Source organism: Rissa tridactyla, chromosome 18 (genome assembly GCF_028500815.1).
Source record: "Rissa tridactyla isolate bRisTri1 chromosome 18, bRisTri1.patW.cur.20221130, whole genome shotgun sequence".
In the NCBI taxonomy this organism is placed as follows: domain Eukaryota; kingdom Metazoa; phylum Chordata; class Aves; order Charadriiformes; family Laridae; genus Rissa; species Rissa tridactyla.
The window spans coordinates 3,938,096-3,960,146 of NC_071483.1; the positions used below are offsets into that span (position 1 = coordinate 3,938,096).

The window sequence follows — 22,051 nt, forward strand, 5'->3', positions numbered from 1 at the left end:
AAATTATGACTTTCAGGGAGCCTATCTTGGATGGCACAGCCACGTTTGAGCCCTTGATTTGATGACTCCTCTCTCCCAGGCTGCTGTCACGGTCCTTCACTCCCTGACTCGAGTGGTGACACTCGAAGAAACGCGTTCTGCCGCTCTCACGATGCAACGCCCACCTGAGAGGGCGCAAGCAGCAAAGCGAGGGGCAAACGCCGACACCAGCGGGGGAAACTCAACTGGGGAAGGCAGCGCTGCAGCTGGGGGTCTCTTCCCCTTTGCAATAACAGAGGAACAGGGACCTTGTGCCCCTGGAAAGCAGCTGGAAAGGTCGGTGCGGGAGCGGCTGACCGGGATCGTGGCCGGTAACTGCCCTGTGAAATTGCCGCGATGGGGAGGCAGCAGCAGAGCAGCGCGCAAGGGCAGAAGCTGCTGCCCAAGTGAACCCGAGCGCAGCGTGATATATTTAGCCCAGCGGTGGTGCAAAATACAGAAATAGGAAAATGAATCACGGCCGTGTCTGATACCTGCCGGGTGGCTTTCTCGGGCTAGTTTGTCAATGAATTAATTGCAGTGGTGTCGGCCTTAACTCATCAGATATTGGCAAGCAGGAAGCCCTCCGGTGAAATGCAGGCTGCTGAGTTCGTTGCCGATTTAGTGAAACATTTAAGCGTGTGCTTAAAACCCCGGACTTCGGTTAGGTCTGAGCATGTGCTCAGATGCTTAAGTGAGTTGCTGCAGGGAGATGGATCTGTCTATATGCTTAAATTTGTTCCCGAGGCAGTGATTTTTCAGGTTTTTTGGTATTTTGCGTGCTGCTGCCCTTAGAGAGCAGCTCCGGTGTGGTTAGCCCTGGGGGGGAAGTTTCTTCGTTCAAGTTTCGGTCACCGGCCCCAGCTCTCCCCCCGCCTGCTCAGATTCAAACCAGGCGGTAAAAGCAGACGTACCCGTGGCACCGTCCTATTTTAGGCTGGGCTTTTTGGAAGAGAAATTCTCCTCAACCCTTCCACCACTCGCTCGTGTCCCGTGGAGGGAAACTGGCCACCGCAACCTCCTTCCCCGCGGCTTGGCTTCGTGACTCCTGCGCCTTGGCTCCTGGCTACCAATGCGAGAGGGGAATGTTAAAATTTAACTAAAAAGGGATTTTCAATTACACAAATGTTTCTGTGAATAGTAGGCTTTGCAAGGCATTATTCCACAAATCCTAAATATGGGGTTTAACCTCCTCGTTATTATCCCTTTAATTTCGGAAAGCCTTTGAGGGCCTTAATCTGCCACACAATTATGTTCAGGCTGAGTTAAAAGCCCGCTGGCAGCCGCGGTGACACGGAGGGGGCGGCTCAGCCTCACCTTTATCGAACGCGATATTAAAATATCACGTTTCCCCTTCCCAGGGTGGGGGCAACCAAACACCTTTTGGGGCAAAAGCAACTTGTTTTCGGTGTCACCCGAGTTATGCCGAAGCGGGGAGATGGGGGGCGTGCTACCGTGGAGCCCCGGGAGGGGATTCCTGCCGGGAATCTGGGCGGGGACCCCCCCGTGGGAAAAGCGGGAACCCCCGTGGGAAAGGTGGGACCCCCGTGGGAAAGGTGGGACCCCGCGTGGAGCTGCTGTTTGCGGAGTGGGCGTGGCTTGTAGGCGTGGTCTGTCTGACGTCACTGATTTGCATACGGGCCCCGCCCCCGGACGCGGTCAGCGCTGGCGCCGCAGGAAAGTTTGCGCCGGGGCCGGGGCCGGGAGCGGGGCGCAGGGCGGGGGGCGCCGGCGGGATGGACGCGCTGAAGTCGGCGGGTCGAGCCCTCCTGCGGAGCCCCAGCGTCCACAAACCCTCCTGGGCCGGCGGCCGACACAAGAGTGAGACCCCCCCCGCCCCGCTTCCCACACCCCCCCCCCCTGCCCCGCTTCCCCGCACCCCCCCCCCCCGCCCCGCTTCCCCGCACCCCCCCCTCCCGCCTTGTCCTGCACCCCCCGCTTCTTCCTTCCCGGCTTTATCCCGCTTCTCACCCCCCCTGCACCCACTTTTCTCCCGCCTTGAGTTTCCCTTTCTCCCTGCTTTACCCCTTTTTCACTCTGCTTTACTCCGTCCGCTCTCCCCCCCCCGCCCTGTTTTCCTGTCCCCCCTTTCTGCTTTACTCCTCTCCCACTCCCCCTTTTAGCCCCCTTTTTGCCCCTCCCGTTTCTCCCCCCCTTTACACCCACCTTCCCCTGCACCCCTTCCCCTGTGCAGCGGTGGGATGGGGCGGGGGGGGGTGTCTGTCCCCGTCATCCAGTGGGTGGGTGGGTGGGTGGGGGCCTGTTCCCGTCACCCGGTGGGTGGTGGTGGGGGGGGATGTCCCTGTCCCCCGTTGGGGGCGAGGGACAGAGAAGCCCAGCGGGCTCTTTCTGGCCTCGTCCCACCGCTGGCTCCGTCACACGATCGATAGCCCCGTGGCAAGCGGCTGCTCGGCCCCTGCCGGGCGCCCTCCCGCTGTGGCCGGGGAAGGGGGGGATCAGCCCGGCCGACCCCTGCCCTGCCACGGAGCCCCGAGCATCCCGGCGGGCAGCAGGAGGGTGCCTTGCCCTGCCTGCAGCCCTTGGCACCCGCGGGCGAGATCAGACTTCTAGATTTTACTAATCTGATGAGATTGACCCGGCATCATTCCACCTTTTTGCTAGAATTAAGGGCCAAGAGCTGCGGGACGTGAAGGGGCAGCTCCGGGGCTTGGGGGCTGCACGGCAGGTGGGGGGTGCTGCCCCAGTTTGGCCTGGCGGGACGTGCCGGGCAGAGAGGCCCTTGAGACGCAGCAGCCCTCGGACTTGCCATGACCTTGCAGACCACCCTCGTGCCCTTCGCTGGGTGGGGGGCATCACAGATGCACCCCAGGCATGGGTGCAATCGTTTGCGTTAACGGGAGGGTGGGTGAGGTGGTGGTGAGCGGTGCAGAGCAGGGTGCGTGGTGTGTGGAGGAGCATTTGTCTGTCTGTCTGTGCTGCTTCAGCTGCACCTTCCTTTCTGAAAGCACTTCAGTGGCTGCATTTAAACCACCCGTTTCCGTCCCAGCCTGGCACAAGCTGTAGCATCGTCCCAGGCAGTGTGGGGTGCTCGGGGGGGTTCCCATCCTTGGTGAGGCTCTGAGCAGGGTACAGGACCGGGGGGCATGTGTGATGCCTTGCGAGCGAGGCCGGGAGCGTGGGGTGGCCAGGTGCCCATCCATCACACGCGAACTGCCTTCACCCCAGCATGCTCACCCGGCTTTGGCCGCTGAGGATGGGAGAACAGTGGCAGCACCCTTGGCTTTTGAGGAACACAGGGTCTTCACTGGCACCCCCTGTTCCTAGCTGGGACACGAGGTAAATGCAGCATCTCTCCTGTCCTTGGTTTTTCCTTTTCCTCTTCAGGGTTGGGACCTGCTGCCGTCTGTCGGGCGCGGAGTCCCTGCCCTCCTGGAAGCTCTTGTCTCCCCAGGAGACTGCTTCCACCCGGCTTCCGTCACTTCGACCTCAGCCAGCGCCGGGATGGTTGACCGCGCAGCACCCACACCCGGCGCGGGGAGTGGTGCCGGGGTTTATGGCTTATCTCCCATCTCGCCTTTGCAGGGAGGCTGAGTCACCGGGGGTTACCCCAGGGCCGCCTCTCGCCATCCCCCGTCTCCCGGCAGCCCTTGCAGGGAGCTGCAAAGTTTGTCCCCGCTGCTTCGGAGGCAGCCGAAGGAGGCTGAATACAAGGCAGTGAAGCCTTCAGGGATATGTTTTGTTTGCAGCGAGTGGAGACTCCTCTCCAGGAGCCCTGTTGCTCCCCAGGGCCATGGGACACCTCGGGAGGGCTTTGGTTTGTTGCCTCCTGCTCAAAGCAAAATCTTTAAGTGTAAGAGCTGCAGGTCCTGGGTTACCAGCTCCATGTCTGGAGGTTGGATCCTGCGGTGCAATTTCAGCTTAGAAATACCCACACGGCTTCCAGTTTGGTCCTAAGTTTATCTCCGTATTTAGGACCCTCCTTCCCACCCCCCAGCATGCCAGGGAAGAGGCTGGTGGCCTCCCTGGCGATTGCAAGGGAGAGCAGAGACCTCTCCCCGGCCAAGCTTCACCCGCGCGATGGGCTCCTCGGGGCTGCTGGTGGCCGATTTAGCGAGTCGCAGCCCATCACCTGAATCCCTGCAGCTGTGCGTGGGCTTAGCTAGCGGCAAATCCCGTCTTAGCCTCTGCGGAGAGGTGATGGTTGGCGCAGGGTAAGGTTATTGCCGTGCGCAGGGTGGCACTGAGCCCTCCCCTGCGGCTGATGCCCTTGGTTATGGTGTGGGCACTCACAATTAAACTGACAGGTCTTAGAGGGTCGCTACCACTTGCTGTGGCTCATGGAAAAAAATCTGGGGGGTTGTTTTTGTCTCTGCCGTGTCTCCTTCCCCCAGTACCTCGTGAGAGCTCCCAGCTGCTTGGGCACGGGGGTCCAAGTGGTAGCTAAATCAATACCCTGCTCATACCCAAACGCTCCCTCAGGGCTTGATGGGGGTATCTTTGTGCATTTGGGAATTCAGGAACCTCTTTGTCTCTCTAGAGCTCCCGGAGAACTGGACGGACACCCGTGAGACGCTGCTGGAGGGGATGCTCTTCAGCCTCAAGTACATGGGCATGACGCTGGTGGAGCAGCCCAAGGGAGAGGAGCTTTCCGCGGCCGCCGTCAAAAGGATTGTTGCCACCGTGAGTGTCCGTGCTGGAGCAGAGCCCTGGCTCCTGCTGGCCAAACAAGTCTGTCACCAGGGAGAGTTTCAAAAGCCACAGGTCTGGAGGCAGTGCTCTCCATCTGCAGGCTGGGGGGTGTCCGGATTGCAGGTCTGGCCCTGCCAGGGGTGAGCAGGCATCTGGTGGTGCAGGTAGGAATGCATACGGCGGCACTGGGAAGCCCTTGAGACCAGCCCTGGCCTGCGGATGGGGCAGGCTGCGGAAAGCTGGTGTGACGTGTCTGAGTTCTGGCTCCCCTTGATAAGCTTTGGTGACCCTGGGTGTGGAAGAACCCTCTGACCTGGTGAAATCAGCCTTCCCCAGGGCCGTCTCTCCTCTTGCAAGGCAAGGAAAGCGGTTTGAGTGCAGCCAGCACGTGATTAGGAGCTGGCGTACAACTCTGGCTTCTCCTTCCCGGGATTGGGAGGGTTAAGAGGAGAAGGGAGCAGGGAAGCTTGCTCCGGTTCCCAGCCAATACAGCCGCCGTCCTGCTGTAACCTCTGTTACAAGAGGGACTCATTTTCAGCCATCCTCTTGCACCAAGCCTCCCTGGAGCCCCTGCTTACCAGGCTCCGAGTAAAATTAACGCTCTTTAAGCCCTTATAAAACTGAATGAGGCAAAGACCCAATCGTACAGTTAACCGTCATAAAACTCAATGGGGTGGCGAACTGCGTCGGGTAATGACGGATCCGTTCCTGGCATGTGCTGAGCAAGATGGGAGGGGAGCGCTGGCATGAAACGGGAGCCGCTGGCAGAGCCCTTCACGTCTGCTCCGATCGGCCCCGAACGGAGCCTTTAAATAAAAGCCCCAGGGCTGAGGCCAACCTCGGAGGGGCAGGACCGACCGCCCGCCGCCCTGGATGTGGCTCAAGTGAGTTCCCCGGGGAGCAGGGCTGAGGATCCAGGTCTGCAGTCTGCAGCTAGCTACCTCTGTATTTTTTATTATTTTTTTTTTTTTTTTGGAGAGAAGCTAGGCGGTGAGCTGAACATAACCTGCAGGCTGAAAGCACAAGACGAGTAAATAAGAGAAAGTGGCCCCTAAAAAGTCTAGTTGGTTTTTAAGCTGGTGTCCTGACCTTGGTGTGGGGGGCGCTTTGCGGCTGGAGCCGGGTTTGGCAGCACAGCTCCGATCCAGCTGCCTGGGAGCCCACATCCTGCAGCAACGTCCTCCTCCCATGTTGGTGCTGGTGTCCCCCTTCTCTCCGGAGCTGGCCCTAAAGACAAAACTCCCCAGGGTTTCACCCGAGTTTCTGCTCGGCCAGAGCAACCGCTGCTCCATGCTGGTGGCCGGGGGGAAATCCTCATGGAAGTGCTGGGCTGGAAATACCTCCGGGTGGGGTGGGGTGGAGCGTGTGTCCCCTTGTCCCCTTAATGCCAGCAAAAATCACTGCTTCAGGGAAGGAAAAGTTTTAACAAGTGCCTTATCGCACCTGGTAGTAAATTCAGTTTCTAGCACTAACGAGTGCTATTAATATGCTTATTAGGTAGCGTGTACCTGGAGTCTCTGCTCCACTTACGTACCTTTGGACGTATCGGTGTTAAAAGCCTGTAACTTTCCTCTCCCCCTTTTCCGTCCAAAGGCAAAAGCAAGTGGAAAGAAACTGCAGAAAGTGACTCTGAAAGTCTCGCCCAGAGGGATCGTGTTAAACGACAGTGGAACAAATGAGCTGATAGAGAACGTCTCCATATACAGGTGGGTTATGGGATGCGCTTCGGCGGGTGCCTGCCCCGAGGGTCCCCGATGGCTCCTGCCGGGGTGTCGCAGCCCCTCGCCTGGGCGGGCTCTGGTCCCCCCCTGGGCTGAGCTGACTCTCACTGGCCACCACGTCTTGCAGAGGTGCGGGGAAGGAGGTGGTTGCTCAATTTAAGGTAAACTTACATCTGGTGCACTAAGTGTTCGGCTGGGGGTAAGGAAAGACGTGACGAGCCTGGAGGTGTCGTGTGTGTGCAGACTGCAGCCGAGTGCTCCATGGCCACGCGTGGCTTTACCGCCTGTTCTTGGCAATAGAAACGCCAAAGCATCCGGGGCGGTAACACGAGTTGAATACGGAGGGTGGTCAGAGCAGCTCCGAGCGGGTGAGGACGCCGGAGCCGGGGCTGCCCTCCCCTCGCTGGCCGCTCTGCGCCTCTGATGTGTTGAAATAGCTCTGACGAAGAGCCGGGCTGGGCCAGCTGCTGAGACCCAGTACCGGTGTGGGGAGGGCGAGGAGGGGTTATGCCATATCCGCTCCTTGGGCTTTGGCAAGTATTTCTTCCAAAGAGGCTGGAAGCAGGCGCTCACCTCAGATCTGGCCCTTTCCGTCTCCTCCTTCCCTTCTCCCTCTACATCCCCCACACTCTGCTTCTGTCCTTCGCCTGCTGCTCTCTCCCGCTTTGCTAAATGTGGGGTGGGGAGCGCTGGGTTGGGGCACGCTCTCTCACCAGATGACTAACCCGCTCGCTTTTCTCCAGTTCAAACTAAGCAGCCGCGTACGGCCAGGGGTGCTGAGCCCCGGGAGATAAACCCGCTGCTAAAGAGCAGAGCTGGTGGGATCACTGCGCTGGTGTGGAAGAGGCAGAGCCGTGGGGCCGGGGCTTTTATATCCTGCCTTAAATTCTGCCCGGATGCTTTAACAGCGGGGGATAAAGCTGTTCCTCCCGGTCAGTGCTTGTGTACGAGCATCCCCTCGATTCAGTTGACTGAAGTCAGCGTATCCTGTTGATGTGGGGACCGATGCCGCTCCCCGGAGATGCTGGTGCTGTGGGGTCACGGCGAAAGCCGTCTGTGTGCATGGGGGGGTCATCTCGCCGCTCTGCGAGCATGGTGCTCCCAGGGCTTTCCTCTAACGCCTCTGCTGCCTTCTCTTTGGCTCTTCTGCTCACCGGGGAGATGCCAGCTCTGAGCTCTTGCCCCGGATCAGGTGCTTGGGCAGGACGGGGTGGTCACGGCTAAAATGCAGCCACCGTCCCCAAATGTGCCGCTGCAAAGGCCTCGGTCCTAAACACGCTTCAGAGGCGGGTGAGAGTTGTCCTTTCCCTGGAAATTTGTGGCCATCATATATCGAGCTGAGCCTGCGCAGGCGACCTCCCGTGGCTTTGTCACGGTTGTTAGAAGAGTGGCCATGGCGCTTTGGGAACAAATGGGAGAAAGGAGTGAGTGTCCAAACGCCTCTTTAATCCAGAGCACGGCTCAGCTCTGGAAAACAAAATATAGGCCATTGAGCAGAGGCACCCTCACACACAACAAACCATTAATGCGGTGTAAATAAATTTTGAATGTGGCTTTTTAAGTCCCAGCATCTGCTGGGAACTGGGACCTTCCCGTCCCCTCCCTGCAAACTCTCAGGGGCAGCGAGAGCAGGAGCTGAAGGGGCAACGTGGGGTTACGGGAAAACTTTTACTGAAGTGTCCCACTCTTTCCTTGGGTTTTCTCTTTCCTTAACACCTGTGTGATCTATCGTGTGCCCCGGGAAGGGGCTTTGCTCGCTGCTAGCGCCTGACACCTTGCACTAAACCTCCAGGGCTGCCCCGATCCGTGCTGGCTGGCTTCAGACAAGACGCTGAGTCCTGCAGCTCCCGGCGTGGACCGAGCCCTGGGAGGTGGCAGTGGCCGATGCTGAGGGACCCGCTGCCCTGCAGAAGGCAGCTGAGCCCTCGGCCGCAGCCTGGTTGCCCCAGGCAGGTCAGCCCGTTGCTCCTCCAGAGCCTTTTTGGGCATTCCGGAGTCAGCTCTGCCCTGCCTGGGGCTGGGAGAGACGTGGCCACCCTGGGGACGCTCTGCTGAGGAGGCTGAGCCTCCTTCCCCACGTCCCGTGTGCTCAGGGGTCTCAGAGCATCCCGTGCATCCTCTGCATCTGCTACTGCGGATCTCAGAGCCTGAATTTCAGCCTTTCTGCCGCTTTTCTTGGGCACCCCTGCCTCAATTTCTTTCCCTAGTTTAAACGTCGGGATTAAATCATAGGCTGGGAACAAGTCTTTCTCTCTCCTTGTGAGCTTATCCTCCAAGGAAGATCTTCCAGTGTCTCTCTTTGTCAGGCGTAGTCCCAGGCTGGCCCTCTGCAGAGCCTTTACCTCCTCTAACCTGTCCTTTCCCACAAGGTGAAACGTTTTCTCTTCTTTCCTGCCTCTGTGTGTGTGATGCACGTGGTTCACGCCATGGCTGCTCTGGGCTTCTCTTAGCGCTCAAGCCGGTGGCATCGACTCCTCTGCTTTGGGAAGGAGTCGGATTGAAGCCTTTTAACGCTCCTGTGCTCCCTCTGCCTTCCCTGCTTGGCCCCGGAGCTGGAAGCCCAGGGGCAGGCGCTTGCTGCAGGTCAGAGGAGGGTTTGTTTGACCTCCCTTATGCACAGTGCCCCGGACAAGACGTTTCGTTCTGTCTTTCAGGATATCCTACTGCACGGCAGACAAGATCCACGATAAAGTGTTTGCCTACATTGCCCAGAACCAGCTCAATGAGAACCTGGAGTGCCATGCCTTCCTCTGTACCAAACGGAAAATGGTCAGTCCAGAGGAAGAAATGGGGATGTGGTTGTAGGAGGAGGAAGCAGAGAGGGGCCGTGCCAGGGAGATGACACCCTAGTTAGAGCGAGGGGGTTCCCTGCCCCTGCGGACGGCCGCGGGAGAGCACCCACCCTCCTGCCGCCGTCACCGCAGGCCGTTTAATCCCAGCAAACGCTGCCCGGTGCCTGGCCATCGCTCTCGAGCAGGCACGACTCCGGGCTGGATTCAGCCCATTGTTTTGCAGGTAAAAGCCTTTCTGCCCCAAGGTTTGGGGCCGGGGGTGAGAGGACCTGGCCCTGCACCGGCACCTGAAAACCCCCACCGTGCTGCGTCCTGGCTGCTGGGATTCTTCCCTGCTCTGCATCCGCTTTCCCGGGCTGAGCCCGGCGTGGGGAGAGGCTTTGGCAGGCGGGGGAGGTCTCCGGGGAGGCTGGCAGCGAGGTGCCCGGGGGCAGCCTCATTGATGGGAGGCATTTAGCCAGTGGTTCTGGGCTCCCCGCCCTGGCTTCCATCCATTTCTTGCTGTTGAAGCTCCCTGTCCAATTTTTAGTGGCCTCTTTGCAGATGGGGCTGTGTTCTCCCCGCGGGAGCAGCACAGGAGACCCCGCTGCGTGCCGAGGATGGGGCTTGGAGCAGAGACCTGCGTGTAGAAAACGGTCTCTGGCTCTTGCTTTCAACCCGCTCGTGGGACTTTTTTCCTGCTGATTCGGTGCATCAGGATGGGCAGGGACCAGGAGAGAAATGGGTCACTGGGCACCAGCTGTAAATGGGGCAAGGAGAGCCCTGGGGGTCTCTCCAGTGGAGCCAGAGCTGGGGCTGAGCCCCCTCCCCGCAGCAGGAAGGGGATTTAGGGATGAGGAAGGGCAGGTCAGATCCCTCTGCCCCCCAGAATCCTTCTCCTGGATCCTGATAGTGGGATATCCTGGATCTGCAGGGAAACAACCTCCCAAGAGCCATTCCCACCCGGTGCATCCCGGCGCGGCAATTCCTGGGTCCTTATGAGCATCCCTGTGCCCGGAGCGCGGCCACCGCAGCTCTCTTAATATTCTGCACTTCTCCCGGCTTGGTCTTTTTTTCTGGGGAGAGAATAATGGAAGCTACAAGTTGTCTCTCCTTTTCTCAGCGTGCGCTCCCATCCTTGCACGGCGAAGATAAGCCTCGCTCTGCAAATTAAAATTTAAATCTCTCCAGTGCTAAAAGAATTATCTCAGTGGTACATCAGCTCAGTGCGTCTCCCTCCAAAGAAACTTCTCCGAGGCCTTTTGTGGCAAAAACTAGACTTTTTTTTTTTTCTTTTTTTTTTTTTTTCCTTTGTCTTTAAAACTCATGAACATCGTGCTGGTGAGGTGATGCCCCGCTCCCAGACCAGGGGCCATCCCTGCCCCAGGGCAGGGTCCCTGGATGTGCGCACAGCTACCAGTCACGGGCATATAATTAGTCCATATTTTTAGTTCATGGGTAATTCTCAACGGTAGCTGGGTCTATTAAACTTGATTCAGATGTGACAGCTTAAATTGTAAACAGCTGTGAGGAGTTTCGTACTTAATTACCATATTTAAGTTTTTGCCATAAAGCGTTTGCACTTCCATCAAAGATGTAAATAGCTCCGACATTCAAATGAGCTCTCCTGCTTTGCGAGCCTTAATTAGCAGCGGTAGGTTTGCCGGGTCCCCTCGCCCCTCCCTGGCTTTTGGGGGACGCCTGTGCTCCCTTCGCGCTCCCCCCACATCTCCATCCTCCCGGCTATGGGGTGGGGGGGTGTGCTGCGGGTTACGGACCTGGATCTGGGGTTTGTTTAGTTCTGCAACTTCGTAAAACAAACCCAGGCCTCAAGGATCCTGCGGCGCCCCAGCCTTGCGGAGTGTTACTCGTTATCTCCTCGCACTTAAACTGCTCGTGAGCTCTGCCTTCTCCTAATGAAGCTGGCATTTATGTCACTATTTATACATCTCCAGCAACTCGGGCTATTTAAGGCGGTGGGTGTTTTTTTTTTTAACGCTGCACGAGCTCTTGGCTTGGGAAGGTGTCCCTGCTCCTGCTGTGTCCCTGGCTGCTGCAGAGCAAACCCAGGCTGTTGGTCCAAGCCAGCGAGACCCCAGTTTAGCATCAGGGGAGACAGGGGAAGACCCTGGCTCTCTTGTCCTACCTCTAAGATCATTCCCTGTTCCAGAGGGAGCATCCTCCCAGAGGAGGCATCCTCCCCTTCCAGAGCGAGCCAGCAGGGCGAGGGAGGTGATTCTCCCCCTCTACTCCACTCTTGTGAGACCCCACCCGGAGTCCTGCGTCCAGTTCTGGAGCCCCTACTACGAGAGAGATATGGACGTGCTGGAGCGTGTCCGGAGAAGGGCCATGAGGATGATCCGAGGGCTGGAGCACCTCTCCTATGGGGACAGACTGAGAGAGTTGGGGTTGTTCAGTCTGGAGAAAAGAAGGCTCCGAGGAGACCTTCTAGTGGCCTACCAGGATCTTAAGGGGGGCTACGGGAAAGCTGGGGAGGGACTTTTTAGGAAGTCGGGTAATGGTAGGACTAGAGGGAAAGGATTAAAACTAGAGCTGGGTCGATTCAGACTGGGCGTTAGGAAGAAGTTCTTCACCATGAGGGTGGTGAGACACTGGCCCAGGTTGCCCAGAGAGGGGGTGGAAGCCCCGTCCCTGGAAGTTTTTAAGGCCAGGCTGGACGGGGCTCTGAGCAGCTTGGTCCAGTGGGAGGTGTCCCTGCCCATGGCAGGGGGTTGGAACTAGATGATCTTTAAGGTCCCTTCCAACTCTAACGATTCTATGATTCTATGATCCTTGTGCCTGCCGTTGTGCGCGGTGCCGGGGGGATGGACCGTAGCTCTGCGCATCCCTCCCCAGCGCTGCTGCGGCCGACAGTGGGGTGGTCCAGGGCTCGGCCCGGGCGCTGGTTCCCTTTGAGATGTCGCTTGCTCTGGTGGGTGATGCTGAGCCCAGCCCTGGAGCCGCGTCCCCCGGGGAGCCGTGAGGATGAGCCTGGGACCGTGCAGCACTTGCGCTTGTTATTTTAGACTGTGCTTAGGTGTGGGGTGCAGGAAGAGCTGCTCTTCTCCCCACATCCATCAGCGCGATGGCTGTGACAGCTGTGTCCCTGCCTCCTCTGTCTTCCCATTACCCCTAAAGACGGATCTACAACGAGCTGTGTGTCCAACACGGAGCTGGTCTCTGCTTCCATCGATATTTGATTACCCCTCCCCAGCCCGGTGGGGAGCGTGCGGAGCAGGGGACTGGTTGGATCCAGGTTAATGTGAATCTGCAAAGCAAAACCTCCAAATGATTTAAATCTACACGAGGACCCGTCAATGACGTGCTGCCTCATCACTGTCATTCCAGGCGCAAGCAGTCACCCTCACCGTGGCCCAGGCCTTCAAAATCGCGTTTGAGCTCTGGCAAGCAGCTAAGGAAGGTGAGTGGTTTTCCCTTCTTGCCGCTCTTCATGTGAAAGCTCAAGGGGTGACCTTGGGTTTTTTCCAGCTTTCAAGTGCCTTTTCCTCTCGCCCTCCGAGTTTCCAGGCTGCCGTTAAAGTTGGTCCAACCTCTGGTGCGATTTAAGGCATCTCCCAGGTTTCTCTCAACAGCCTTGTAAATCCTGCCGAGTTCTGGCTGCGCTCCTGTCTCGCAGGCGGGGTGTGAAGGACCTGCTGCTTGTTCTGTGGTACCTCAGCTCTGCCGCTGTCGGGATTTCAGCGTTCACCTTCCACGAGATAATAAAACACACCCAGAGCCTGGGCTGCTGTGGGCAGAGGAGACTTGGTGGCCCGTCCTAGCTGTCCCCCTGTCCCTCCTCCCTAAAAGCTTGCAGGGGAGTGTTCTGTGGGCAGTGATGGGCTCTCCTCCTTTTGCAGAGAAGGAGAAGCGGGAACGGTCCATGTTGGAAGGAGAAGGGCCAAGCAGCCCCAGCTCGGAAGCCGCTGCCCACCCCGACGCACGTAAGTCACCACCAGCGGAGCTTGGCTTGGGTTTGGGGAACAGCCCGAGGGCTGCGGGGCTCCCCCTGCCCGGGGCAGGCTCCTGGCAGGGCTTTGAAGACCAGCGAGGAGCAAAGATTTTGGTCATGGTGGAGATGTTGCCCTCGGCAGAGCGCTTGGGACGCGGTGGCCACCTGCCGAGTCCTTCCATCTCCCCCTTAAATACCTTGTGCAGCCCCTCGTACGCAGCCCCTGCCACCCCGAGTCTGTTTGGGGCAAATTGGCCATAACGTCCTTACGGGCTTAGCGTGGACCCACACCCCCCGACTTTGATTTTGGGTTTGTCTCAGACCCAATAAGACTTGCCATCCCATCGGCTGAAGGAGGTGGACATCCAGGTGCCACTCTGCCTCCGGCTCCCCGAAGGAAGGAGAGGTGCCTGAAAATAAAACAATTAAATAGTAAAACCCCTCATAATTCAGTGCCTGGCCATGGGTCCTCTGCTGCCTCTGAAACGCAGGACGCGTAGCCAGGGAGAAGTGGGACAAAAGGCAAATCTCTCTTCCCTGCTGGCCATGGAGATAAGAGGATTTGGCATGGAGCAAAACAGCGTTAAACTGGGCTTCCTTCCAGGCTGGCACATCTCGTTTCTTCGTGTGAAGGCCCAGGACTGGAGGAATCTGTCACAAGCGGCGGCACATGGGGATAAAGGAGGCCTGGGGCTGCCACGGGTGTAGGAAGGGGCTCCGGCGTCTGCCTGGGGGATGCTCCGCGGCGGGGGCTCTTCTGCGTCTGCCCTTACTGCGGGGCGATGGGGAGGATTTGAGGCTTCCCTGAAACAACCCAGCTGGCGGCGTACCAGCGGCCCCCAGGCTGTAAGCTGGTCTTCACCCAGTGCGGGATTTGCCCTCGGTCCTATAAAAATAGCGATGCAGCTTTGTAAGGTGCCGAATCGATGCCGTGGGCTGAGCTGAGGGTATCGTCAGGGGTCTGTTCCCGTCCCGGGGGCTGGGATGTCCTGGGGTGGGATGCGTCCGCTTTGCTCGGGGCAGATCCTGACTCACTCTGAACGTAAGTGGGTACCCGGGAGCTCCCCCCTGATGCCCACTCCAGGGATGAGCCGGCCGATCCTCCCCCGTGTCCTTGTCGGGAGTGTTTTGAGTGCCTGATCCGAGCATCCTGAATTATATACATACCCGGCTGGGGTGAACGCAGCTCCTCCGTGCTAAAATTTGGGACCATCCTGAAGGAATTTGATGGAACCCTTTGATTCCCACCTCTTGAGGGGAAGCGATTGCTGCAAAAAGGCTTGCTTTCATGTCATCTCTCTTTTCCCTCCCCTGCTTCATTCCCTCTCCTCTCTGTCCACAGCAGCAGCCACGGGGAACTTGCTGGATTTAGAAGATCCTGCCAAATCGCCCCTGACCAGCAGCGCGAACTCCCCGCGCTTAGATAACAGCATGTTTGGGCCCAGCTCCTCTGTAAATAACAACGTGGTGTGGGTAAGTGCGTGCCCGGGGCACCGCGGTGGCTGCCGAGCCGGGGGGTGGCGAGTGATGCCACCTCCATTTCATGTGCTCCAGGTCCCATCACGGGGCTTTTTTCTTGGATAACCCCCTCCCTGGGAGCTCTGGGGTGACTGAGCCCTTCAGGCGGGGTTTTGGAGGCGCCCAGGCGAGCTGGGTTTCCGTGTCCTACTTGAAAGGATCGATTAGCGTTCGAGTGCCTGCTGCCCTTTTTGGGCTCTGTAAATAAATGAAGGAGATTGCGAGGCACTCCGAGAGACGCCGCTGCCAGATAATTGAATATTACTTATTCTCGAGCAGCGTTTCTCAGTGGTTTGTCACTTAATTGAGAGACCCCCTAACTGCTCTGTTTGGGGGGGAAAAAATCATTACGTTGGTGGCTTTTGTTTACCGTTCACTAAAACCAGGTTATATTTATGTTCGTTATCACTCTTAGTTTTCCCTTGTTCTTGATTGCGGCTGTATCTTGCTTGTGCGAGCAGGGATGGCTTCTCTAAAATATCCTCAGTCATCTGGCTTAATTGTTTCATGACTGCTAATAGAAAAATAACACCCCGGACCATCTGCCTGGGTGCGCAGCCGTCGGGGAGCCTCCTCCGGGCCCCAGCGCTCCGTCACCAACTGGGCTGGGGCTGGTGTTTGAAGCCCCGCCTGACTTGGGACCTTCTCCCCGCCATGTGGAAACACGCCTTCTGCTAAATTTTGGAGGATTGAACGATAAAGGCCTTTGCCTGGAGCCTGTTTCTTGAGTCTGCCGGGTCTGAGCCTGAGGCTTTTCAGGTTAAACCTGAAGATCAGCTCTAAGTCATACCAAATCCTGGAGGCTTATCGGCAGCGTCCGATCCCTCCCTTCTTGCAGAGTTTTTATACTTTACATATTACATTAAGTCTGTGAGTACATCACAAGATTTTGGGAATAGTCGAGTCTGTCCGTAGCGAAGCCCTCGCGCGGAGCCCGTCTTCCTGCACGGCAAATCTTTCTCCCCCCAGCACCTCAGGTGCTTTCCCTGGGAAACGGTGAGAGCAGAGCAGAGATGAAGGATCCCAGAGCTGCTTCCAAGCGACGCAGATTCCCCCTGTGCTGCTGCAGAGTTGCTTTCCGGGTTCCTGATCCAAAAAGAGCCCCGAGGGATGCCTGGAGCATCTTCCCGAGCTCTGTCCTGGTCCCTCCTCTTAGCGGGAACCCGCAGCACGTGCCAGTCTCGTGGCGGGACCTGGAGGACCTGAGGGCTGTGGTTAACCCCAGAGAGGGATGACATCCAGCTGATGGGCCCGATCCGGCCCGTGCAGGCAGCGGGGCAGGATTAGCCTGGTTTGGGGATGGTGGGAAAGGGCCAAGCCCAGGGGCAATGAGGGGAGCATGGCATCCCTACCCCGAGCCCGCGGACCTGCTCCGAGGAATCCCGTGCCACCGGAGTTACACCTCTTACCCTGGGGTTTGTGCAGAGAGTGAGATAAAACCTGCCCAAGGAGGCCGCGTGCCGAGAGGAGTGTTGCTTTAGGCACTCAGAAGTGTGTGTATATATATATATATATAAATTTTTTTATTTTTTTGTCTGCTGCGCTCAAGTGCAGAGCCTGGTCTCTAAATACGCTTTTGTGCGTTCTCTTAGCAACTACTTCTCTCTCTTTTTATCTCTTTAACAAAGGAAATGGATGATGGTCTCGACGAGGCATTTTCAAGGTAATTCTAATCGCTCCCTTTACAAGTTCACGCCACCGGGGACCAGCCCGGGAGACTTGACTAGTGACTGGCTTTTAATAATGCTTCTGATCTAATCAGCCGCCGTCATCTGACCTAGGCAGCTGCCCCATCACTGCCTCAGCTGTTAATTGAAAGATAGGCTTTGAGGCTGGCTGATAAGCCAAATATTTTGACAACCTTTTAAGGATGGAGAGAGGCTGTATGTAATAGGGAATTTAATTCCCCAAGCAGTCAGCGCGTCCGCTCCCTCTTGCCGGGGTGGTTTGAGGCTGCCTGTTTCCAGCCCCCATGCTAGCTGTGGCGATGCTGGTCCCAGCTTCTGGCACGGAGGACTTTACGCTTCCTCGTCCCTCCGTGAGGTTTGGATGATCCCTGGGACTTGGTTCCCATCTGTCCCCAGACCAGCAGGGACTGGGGAGAGCAGCCTCCCTGCTCCGGGGGTCCCTGCCGCAGCGTGGCTGCATCGGGGTGACTCTGTTTGGAATTTGCATTTGGAATTCGTGCACCCGGGCGCGTTCCGAGTTCGTGGCTGGAGCTTCACGTGGCTTAGTTCCCTTCCCAGTCCAAATTACGAGCTTTCCTGTATGTGCACACTGAGCGCTCCAGCAATGTTAAACAAAACCAGTTTGTTTCAGGTGAGTTTTCCTGTCTGTCCTCATGCGGGCCAGGCCCCTGTGGGGTGATGGGAATCGTAGAATGGTTTGGGTTGGAAGGGACCTTAAAGCCCACCCAGTGGCACCCCCTGCCCTGGGCAGGGACACCTCCCACCAGCCCAGGTTGCTCCAAGCCCCGTCCAACCTGGCCTTGAACCCCTCCAGGGATGGGGCAGCCACAGCTTCTCTGGGCAACCTGGGCCAGGGGCTCACTGCCCTCAGAGTGAAAATTTTCTCTCTGCTATCTCATCTAAATCTCCCCTCTTTCAGTTTGAAGCTGTTCCCCCTCATCCCATGGCTCCCCTCCCTGCTCCAGAGTCCCTCCCCAGCTTTCCTGGAGCCCCTTTAGGGACTGGAAGGGGCTGGAAGGTCTCCCCGGAGCCTTCTCTTCTCCAGGCTGAACCCCCCCAGCTCTCTCAGCCTGTCCCCACAGCAGAGGGGCTCCAGCATCTCCGAGGGGCTCCACTGGACCCACTCCAACAGCTCCGTGTCCTTCTTGTGCTGAGGGCTCCAGAGCTGGACACAGGACTCCAGGTGGGGTCTCCCCAGAGCGGAGCAGAGGGGCAGAATCCCCCCCCCTCGCCCTGCTGGCCATAGTTGTTTTGATGCAGCCCAGGATGCGGTTGGCTCTCTGGGCTGCCACTGCAGGTTGCCGGCTCGTGTTGAGCTTCTCGTCCACCAACACCCCCAAGTCCTTCTCCTCAGGGCTGCTCTCCAGCCATTCCCATTGCACTGGGGCTGCTCCTTCCGTCAGTGGAGCCTTTACGCTGAGGTGAGATCCCAGCTAACGATGCACCCGCCATCGGGAGGGGGAGGAAAACTGTTTTGCCAGACCATTAATATGTCCAGACTGCAAATTCCCTGGATGCCTGTAGGGGAAACGTTAGGGTAAAGCAGCAGCAAAGCTGCAACGAACTTGAGGGAGCTGCAAATGCCGTGTGCCAGCTCGCCCCTCGCTGAATTATTTTATTCCGCTGGAGGATTTCAAAAGGTGGAACTGCAGCAAGGGTTCGGCATTGCGGATGCGTCGAGCATCCAGGCTATGAACTGCGGGGATCCGCGTTCTTATTTTCTGTTTCTCTCCCCTCTCAGACTGGCTCAGTCAAGGACAAACCCCCACGTCCTCGACACGGGACTGACGGCGCAGGACATCCAGAGCGCAGAAACGCTCTCGCCTGTGGACTGGAACAAAATAGATCCCACCACAGGCGAGAAAGATGATCTCTTCATGTTTTGAGGTCAAACGCGTCTAACGGCTGACAAGAGAATAACCACTAGAAGTCCATGGACTGAATCGTGCTGTGCCGGGTGCTGTACGCAAGGGGCCCTTCCGAGGGCTCTTCACCAAGTCGGACGACGTTACGGCACAGTTTAGACCAAAGCTTTAGAAATCTAATGCAGATTTTTGTACCTTGCTTTTATCTAAACCACGAGATGCTCTTGAACATATTTATTCATAGCCGTTACAGTTTACATTTATTATTGGAAGGTGTGTAGAGCATCTACAGTATTAGGTGGCAATATACCGTCAAAGAACCTTCAGCAGTGCCTGTTCCTCTCTGAAAAAAGCCTATGCAACACCAAAGTCTCTCTGTTATATACTTTTCTAGACAAAGGTCTGCAGATGCAAATGCGATGGCGAGCACAACTGTTACTAATCCGCTGTTTCTTGAACACCCCATCCCCTGCCGAGGCAGGGCGAGGAGATTCGCGGCAGCTGCCGACGGCGTTAAAATCAAAGGGGTGGCAGAGATCTTGCTTTTGTCGTGGATGTCGGTGATACTCTCACAGTTGTCAATCACCCCGACGTGTTCTGGCTCTTCCTTCGCCGCCTTCGTATGGGAATTGACGCTTTTTTACCCAAAGACTCTATGAAGTTTTGCACTTTAAAACTCGAGCTGAAAGCAATGGTCCGGATTGTCAAGGTAAGCAGTGCCTGTAACTTCTCTTCCGAAGCTATTTACCCAAAAAACCCAACCCCAACCCGGCAGGGCTGCAGATCTGTTTCAAAACTGACTTCTCATGCGCCTCCAAATGCGAAGGCTCCGTTGGCGCTGTTGGCTTTAAAAGCAAAAACCACCGGGGAGGAACAATCTGTTTCGCTAACGCGGGTTGGAAGTTGCGGGGCGGGTGAACCCGGGGGCGCGATGGATCCGTGTTCCCGGCCCCGCGGAGCGGGTTGGGCTCTGCGTGCCCTTTCCCTGTCTCAGAACCGTTTGGTTGTTGCTCGCTCGATGGACTCACACGGAATCGGATTAGGCAAGACCAATACCTGGATGTCCAATTAGCAAGAGGGGCCCCTTCCCGCAGCGTTCCCATCCTTCCACCCCCCGCCGACAGCCCATCTCCCGGGAGCTGGGGAAGTGTCTTTATCTGCTCCTGGAATTGGAAATAAGTAATGGAGGTATAAAGCTTATGCTAATTAAAAGATTAAGTTTAATGATCCTAAATAGGCGCACTGACAGTTTGCCGTGTTTGTGGCCTTACGTGAAGTATACTAATCTGTTTTATAGATTTGTAACTTCGTTTTGAAACACTAATTCATTCCCCAGGTAGCTCTTTATAACTCTCTTAAAACTGCTTTCAGGAAAAAAAAAAAATAAAAACCTCTTTGTCAGCTGTAAAGAATTTATTAGGAAACAGCTGAGTGACTCTAACTTAGATTTGATTTCCCCCCCCCAAGTGTTATCGTGGTAAGGTGTCGAGGGCTTGTGAAGCTGAGTCATCGTGTCTCTTAACAAAACGTCTGCTCTGTTTATCCTGCAAAAGTGTGTTTAAAGCAATTTTACATCTTGAAACTACCGTGCCCGTGCCTTATTTGATCTGAGGGGTAGCATCAGTCTCTCGCGATTGAAGGAGTTATTCAAAGTTTGTCGGTGCTACAGAGGCACACGGCGGAGACGTGACCCTATGGCATAAATAATGCCAAAACGGGGCAGAAATGGTTGCGGCGAGTGCCGCGTCCCGGCCCCGGTGAGGGGTGACTTTCCTTGGAAAGAGCTTGGGCTGCAGGAACGGACCGTGAGGATTTCTCTGTCCGTCGATCTTCCTCCTTTTCTAGAAACTCCAGGAGCATATACTGAAATGCACAATACTATATATGTATGTATATAGTTTTTTAAGAAAACCTGCTGTAAAGAGGACCTGTACTGAGGAAAATAAAACTTCCAGCATTTTTTGGAGTGTCTGTGCTGGGTGACTTGATTTTTACCGCAGTCCTTTTACCGCGTAGAAGCCTTTCTGTTTCTAACCGGTTGAATTCTCCATCTCCCTTGACGCCTTAGCAGGGAGCGCTCGGAAACATCCACGGGAGGTCTGTGTCCATGGGAAGACTCTTTCCAGCGCCATCCAGGTGGGAAGACGGCAGCAGTTAGACATCACCCTGCTGTGCCGCCTCCGGGCAATGGTTATGGAACTGGATGCGGCCATGCGGGATGCACGGAGGGAAGTGCCGCAGCCACCTTCCCTCCTGCTCTGGGCTGGGAGGTGACCATCGCAGCCGGATCAGTAAAGCCATCCCTTCCCGAGCCCCCGCGTTGCTGGATCAGCCTCCGGGGATGGTTGTGACAAGGGACGAGAAGAGGGAGGTTGGTGCTTCGGGTAAACGTGGTGCTGATAACGTCAAAACCCAAAATCTCTTAATTGATAGAGTTCCTGAGTCGCTGTGCAAAGTGCTTCTCCCTCGGGGGGGGGAGTTTTAATTCGTACAGCTGCCTTTAAATAAAAACAGCCCGGAGAGGCCGGCACTGCCCTGGGTACTCGGCCTCCCCCTATGATTCCTGCCTTCCCTGGCTGCCAGCTTGGAGCCAGCGGCTCCTGCAGGAACCGGCTCCTCACGCTGCTGCCGCTCCTCTGGGAATCACAGGGAGAAACTCATCCGGGGATGCTGACGAAGAGATTGAACCTTTGGGATACCGGAGCTGGGCCGAGGGCAGAGTGGAGGGGCTTTGCAGAGATGCCTCTCTTCCCACAGTGCTGCACTAACAAAGCAAACAATTCAGTCAAACTTCATTTTTTCTGTTTAAATTGTCAGTTCTGGCGTGAGACGTCCCCGATTACGAGTGCTGAGTGCCGGCAGCCGGCACCTTCATGCATCTTGCACTTACACTGCGTCCTGCGCTTGGGCCACAACAACCCCACGCAGCGCCACAGGCTGGGGGCAGCAGAAAAGGACCTGGGGGTTCTAATTGCCAAGCGGCGGAACGTGAGCCAGCAGTGTGCCCAGGTGGCCAAGAGGGCCAATGGCATCCTGGCTTGTAGTAGAAATAGTGAGACCAGCAGAAGCAGGGAGGTGATTGTCCCCCTGTGCTCAGCGCCGGCGAGGCCACCCCTTGAGTCTTGTGTCCAGTTCTGGGCACCTCAACACGAGAGAGATCTCGAGGTGCTGGAGCGAGCGCAGAGGAGGGCAACGAAGCTGGTGAAGGGCCTGGAGAATAAATCTTATGAGGAGCGATTGAAGGAGCTGGGTCTGTTCAGTTTGAGGAAGAGGAGGCTGAGGGGAGACCTCATCGCTCTCCACAACTACTTGAAAGGCCATTGTAGAGAGGTTGGTGCTGGTCTCTTCTCACAGGTCATTAGCGATAGAACAAGAGGGAATGGCTTCAAGCTGCAGCAGGGGAGGTTTAGGCTGGACATTAGGAGAAAATTCTTCCCAGAAAGAGTGGCCAGACACTGGAACAGGCTGCCCAGGGAGGTGGTGGAGTCGCCATCCCTGGATGTGTTTAAGACTCGTTTGGATGTGGGGTTGGGGGATATGGTGTAGGGGAGAACTGTGTAGAGTGGGGCTGATGGTTGGACTCGATGATCCCAAGGGTCTTTTCCAACCTAAATGATTCTGATTCTATGATAACTGATGGCGACACCGAGGAACAAACTGATCTTTCGGTTTTGATGTGACCCTTTTTCTAAGTGCCGGTTAAGAAACTTTCGGCATCCGTTTCCTTCACCTGCGGGAGGGAGGGAGGACGGAGCTCACCCCGAGGAGACGGGGCTCTGCCGTGGGAAGGCGGCCGCGGCATCGGGGGCTGCAGCATCAACCGTGAGCCGGGGGAGCCGGTGGCTTTTCCCGCCCCCAACCGTGTTTC

At 56.7% G+C, this 22,051-nt stretch overlaps 1 protein-coding gene across 13 annotated transcripts in view; it reads left to right on the top strand.

Annotated features, from left to right (window-relative positions):
- The window catches only part of LDLRAP1 (low density lipoprotein receptor adaptor protein 1), a 29,831-nt gene extending 8,517 nt beyond the window's left edge, over positions 1-21,314 (top strand). The window contains exons 1-10 of one of the 13 annotated variants that reach the window (XR_008469719.1): positions 1,681-1,839; positions 4,517-4,659; positions 6,262-6,374; positions 9,044-9,158; positions 12,509-12,581; positions 13,021-13,104; positions 14,455-14,585; positions 16,259-16,293; positions 18,060-18,892; positions 20,252-21,314. Coding sequence is in view for 7 of the 13 variants with exons in the window: in XM_054223490.1 (XP_054079465.1) it covers positions 1,755-1,839; positions 4,517-4,659; positions 6,262-6,374; positions 9,044-9,158; positions 12,509-12,581; positions 13,021-13,104; positions 14,455-14,585; positions 16,259-16,293; positions 18,060-18,204 (924 nt within the window). In the remaining 6 variants the exon portion in view is untranslated. The other 12 variants (XR_008469720.1, XR_008469718.1, XR_008469723.1 and 9 more) reach the window with 12 other exon arrangements.
- Positions 21,315-22,051: the final 737 nt, after the last annotated feature.